This window comes from Neophocaena asiaeorientalis, unplaced genomic scaffold, assembly GCF_003031525.2.
Source record: "Neophocaena asiaeorientalis asiaeorientalis breed wild unplaced genomic scaffold, Neophocaena_asiaeorientalis_V1.1 scaffold392, whole genome shotgun sequence".
Classification (NCBI taxonomy): Eukaryota; Metazoa; Chordata; class Mammalia; order Artiodactyla; family Phocoenidae; genus Neophocaena; species Neophocaena asiaeorientalis.
This window is the reverse complement of record NW_020174421.1, coordinates 932,802-937,118: the sequence shown is the minus strand read 5'-3', so window position 1 is coordinate 937,118 and position 4,317 is coordinate 932,802. Positions and strand designations below refer to the sequence as shown.

General features: G+C 58.7%; 1 protein-coding gene across 1 annotated transcript; it reads left to right on the top strand.

Annotated features, from left to right (window-relative positions):
• On the top strand, window positions 1-3,998 carry H1-8 (H1.8 linker histone). The gene is made up of 4 exons (XM_024756484.1): window positions 1-282; window positions 1,975-2,335; window positions 3,363-3,427; window positions 3,747-3,998. The coding sequence occupies exons 1-4, from the start codon at window positions 1-3 to the stop codon at window positions 3,996-3,998; spliced, it is 960 nt and encodes a 319-aa protein (XP_024612252.1).
• Window positions 3,999-4,317: the final 319 nt, after the last annotated feature.

Here is a 4,317-nt window from a genome sequence, read left to right as displayed (position 1 = left end):
ATGTCCTGTTGTCTGTCCATAGGTCTGATCCGGAGCGGCGTCCGAGAGCCCCGCCGCCACCCTCCCGTGCTGCGCATGGTGCTGGAGGCGCTGCAGGCGGGGGAGCAGCGCCGGGGTACCTCGGTGGCGGCCATCAAGGTTTACATCCTGCAGAAGTACCCGACGGTGAACGTCCTCCGGTTCAAGTACCTGCTGAAGCAGGCCTTGGCCACAGGCATGCACCGCGGCCTCCTCGTCAGGCCCGTCAACTCCAAGGCCCGGGGAGCCACTGGCAGCTTCAAAGTCAGCCGCTGGGAATGGGGTGGGGGGTGGTGAGAGGCCCCAGGGTGCAGGTGGACTTGCCCGAGGGCTTGAACCCCAATTCCAGCTCTTTCTTCCCAGCCTCTGGGTGCTGGTCCCCTGCCCTGTTCCCTCTCTCCTTCTGTCTCTTCTCGTTCTTCCTCTGTCTTTGCCAAGACCCCCTGTCTCCCCGGGAAAGCTGAGCACCCACACGGCCCCAGTCACCCTGCTGCATCCGCCTCCATCCCTGTTGGGTGTGTTGAGTGACCAGAGACCGTCTCAGCTGTTTCACTTCTAGGTTCTTGGCGCCCGTGACCCCTTCCTGGAATTCCTTACCACGGGCGGCACAGACCCAACCTTGGCCTCTACAGGGTCACAGAAATGGGGTTTGTTCCCCGTGCTGTCTGGCTCTAGACCCGTGGTCTCCAGACCAGGGCTGATGCCTCCCTGAGCCCCTACATCCTCCTCTTTCAAAGGGGAGGGTCACCCAGAGCTAAGGGCAAATTTGGCCACAGAATTAAGCCCCAGCATCATGACTGCCAGCTGCCACCAGGGAAATCTCAGGGACACAGACATGGGGTCTGTCTCGTCACTGCTGTGCCCCAGCAAGTAGCAGTTCCTCTGACAGGCTCCATGGAACACGGCGGAACATTCTCAACCTCCACGTTCCAATCCCTGTGGGAATAGGGTGGCTGAGCACAGGGGATCCCCCCTCCTGGAACTCCGGGTGTGTGGGTCAGAGCTTGGACACCAGCCATGGCAAGGCCAGGGGCACAGGGTGGGGTGAAGGGAAGCAAGAGAGGGCACTGGGAGTGCCTGTGACTGGGAGACGGTCAGGAAAGTGGGCCAAGGAGCTGGGAGGCAGGGAAGGAGGTCTTGGGTACCACGGAGTCAGGAATGTGTGTGTGCAGAGAGTGGGAGTTGATTCTGGTCTTGGTGGGTAACGGGGAGCCGTGAGGGTCCAGGGATGCTGGGAGCAGCGTCATCAGCTGGGCTCTAGAGGGGCAGGGACCACCTGTTTGCCAGGGACGCTTGCATCTTCCTGCCACTTGTACCCTCCCTGTTGGCCCCATTGTAAAGATGGGGAGACCGAGGCCAGAGGGGGAGGAGAAGACTTGGGCGAGTCGCCCTTGGGCTGGGGTTGAGGCCTCAGGAAGCCACGAACTCTCAGCCGTCTGACTTCCATGTCCGTGTTCAGCTCCACAGAAGCGAAGCGGCAGGGAGACTTGGGGACACAGTGGTGTGAAGCGGGGAGGTGGGGAGTCCGAGCCACAGTCTGTGAATGGTGTTGGGGGGTCAAAGGAGATTATAGGTTAGCATCTCAGAGATACTGTTAGGGCTCAGTGTGCATGATGTGCTCCCAGAAGCCTGGCTCTGAGGCTTCTGGGTGCGGGGGTGGGAGGCGCGTGCCCGCCACCTGTGCAGGGAGGGTAGGAGAAGCTTGGGTGAGTTTTGGAGACTCGGGTTCCTTAGCTCCTAATGGCAGCACCGTTCCTCACAGTGCATGAATGGGTGGAATGCATTACTGGCAGCCGGCATTTAGGAGGTGGTTTTGCGTGCTCTCTGCAAGCCCTTGGCCGCCTTCCTCTTCCCCTCCTTTGGGATGGGGTCTTCTCTGAGCCTCATGTAGGGTATAGGGGCATAAGACATCCAGAACCTCTGCTGTCAATCCCACCCCGTTCTCTCCTCCTCCAGTTAGTTCCCAAAGACAAAAGGAAAATCCAGCCCAGGAAGACGTCCACCATGACGGCCCCCAGGAGGCCTGGTCAAGCTGAGGGAAAGGACCCCAAGAAACCAACTGAGTCAAAGAAGAACCCACCCAACCCAGGCGATGTGAAAAAAGGATCCAGGAAGCCAGGAGAGGGGAGGACAGCTCCCCCCAAACCAGGTGCAGCCAAGAAGGCCCCCAAGAAAGGCCAGCAGACCAAGGACCAAGAGGCAAGACTGGGTGAGGCCAAGAAGTCCTCCCAACAGCCAGACAAGGCCACACAGGCCCCTCCCATTGCCAGTGGGCCCAGCGGGAAGTCAGAGGTCAAAGGTGGAAGGAGCAGCCGAGGTATGGATGTGAATGGGGTGAGAGGAGGGTATGGGAGGGGGTTTCTGGCAGCCACTGGACATGAGTTGGAATGGAGGGGCCAGCTCTGGGAGGAGGGGTTTCTAGCCAGTGTGCCCTGAGCACTTGGCTTGACTCAGAGAGACAGAGAATGCATGGTAGCTGGTGGGGGTGGGTATGGGGGAGAAGAGCGTAGAGAGAGGAGGAGGGGTCATCTCTGAGAAGGATCAGGGGAGGCTTCCTGGAGGAGGTGTCCCAGGCAGAACAGCTTGTGCAAAGGTCTGGAAGCATGAAGAAGGTGGAAGAAGTACAAATAGTTCTGTGTGTGTGCACTGGGGGAGGGGGTAGGGGAGGTTGTGAAGGGCAGCAGGAGGCTGGACTTTATCTGGAGGACGATGAGGAGCCACAGAAAGACTCTGAACAGGGGACAGCTAGGGCCCAAGGTGTTCTTAAAACTGTATCCTGGGGCTTCCCTGGTGGCGCAGCGGTTGGGAGTCCGCCTGCCGATGCAGGGGACACGGGTTCGTGCCCCGGTCTGGGAAGATCCCACGTGCCGCGGAGCGGCTGGGCCCGTGAGCCATGGCCGCCGAGCATGCGCGTCCGGAGCCTGTGCTCCGCAACGGGAGAGGCCACAACAGTGAGAGGCCCACGTATTGCAAAAAAAAAAAAGAAAAGAAAAATGTATCCTGGCTGCCATGTGGAAGATGGGTTAAAGGCTAGAGGCAGATACACCTGTCGGGGGCCTTTGGTGTGGGCAGGCGTGGAGCTGTGAACGGAGTGAGGGATGGTCAGCCACTGTCCAGTTAATCCTCTCACTATCCGTGGTAGAGAGGCTGCTACCTTCAGTTGGCAGGCTAGGGCACCCAGACTCAGAGAGGCTAAACTACTTGCTCCAGGTCATACAGCCTGCAAATGTCAGAGTGAGGACTGGGCCCTGGGCAGGCCAAGGGCTGTGGGACCACTGAACCTTCCTGCCCAGCAGCAGCTCCTCCTGAAAGGAGTGTTTCTCACATGCCATCCCCTCTTCCAGCAGATACCAAGGCCCACAGGAAAACAAAGCCTGGGAGTCAGAGTTCCAAACCCACGGTCACCAAGGTAGGTGCCTGGGTGACTTCCTGCTCCGGGTCTCCAGCGACCAGAGCTCGGGCATCCCCACCCGGCCCCAGAGGGGTCAGCCAAGGAAGGGGGCAACTTATTTTCCTACAAAGTACAGAGCACTTTCCTCCCCTCCCCGGCCCTTCAGCGCCGTGAGGATCACCCCATTTTATAGATAAGAGGCTGAGACTTAGAGAGGTGAGGTCACTTGTCGAAAGTGACCCAGCGCTGGGATTTCACCCCTAAGTTCGTGGGCTCTGAGCTGTGCACCCAGCCCTGCCCAGCTCTGTCCCCTTGCTCCTGGTTTGCTTTCTTATAGGGCGAGGATGCTGCTGCTTCCCCAGCCAAAAAGAAGATGGGCAGCAAGGTCCCTAAAAAGGCTGCTGCGCAGGGGGCCGGGGAGGGGCCTAAAGCCAAGGCCCCTGTTCCTCCCAAGGGCAGTGGGTCCAAGATGGAACCTGTACCACTGGCCAGGAAGGCAGAGGCCCCTAAAGGCCCGAGAAAGCCTGGCATTCCCACCAAGTCCTCTTCGTCCAAAGCGGCCAGTAAGAAGGCAGAAGCCGAGAACTAGAGGCGGGGTGGAGACAGACTGAGATTCTACTTTTTTATTCCCCTAAAAACTATCACTCTATTTCACTGTAACCTATTTATCAATAAAGACTTTTTCCCCCACAAATTGGTGTGGAAGGAGGCTGAGGTCTAAGGATTTGGCCATCCAGGGCTAGGACCCAGATAGAAGCTTCTGCCCTGGGGAGATGCAGACCGCTGCAGGGATCCAAAGTCACCTAGGCACCTGTGGAGGCACTGGAAAGGTGTTTAATCCAGCCTGAGATGTGGGACTGCTCCCTGGAGGGGGCAGCTTTTGGTTTTAAAGGATGAGTAGGAATTGC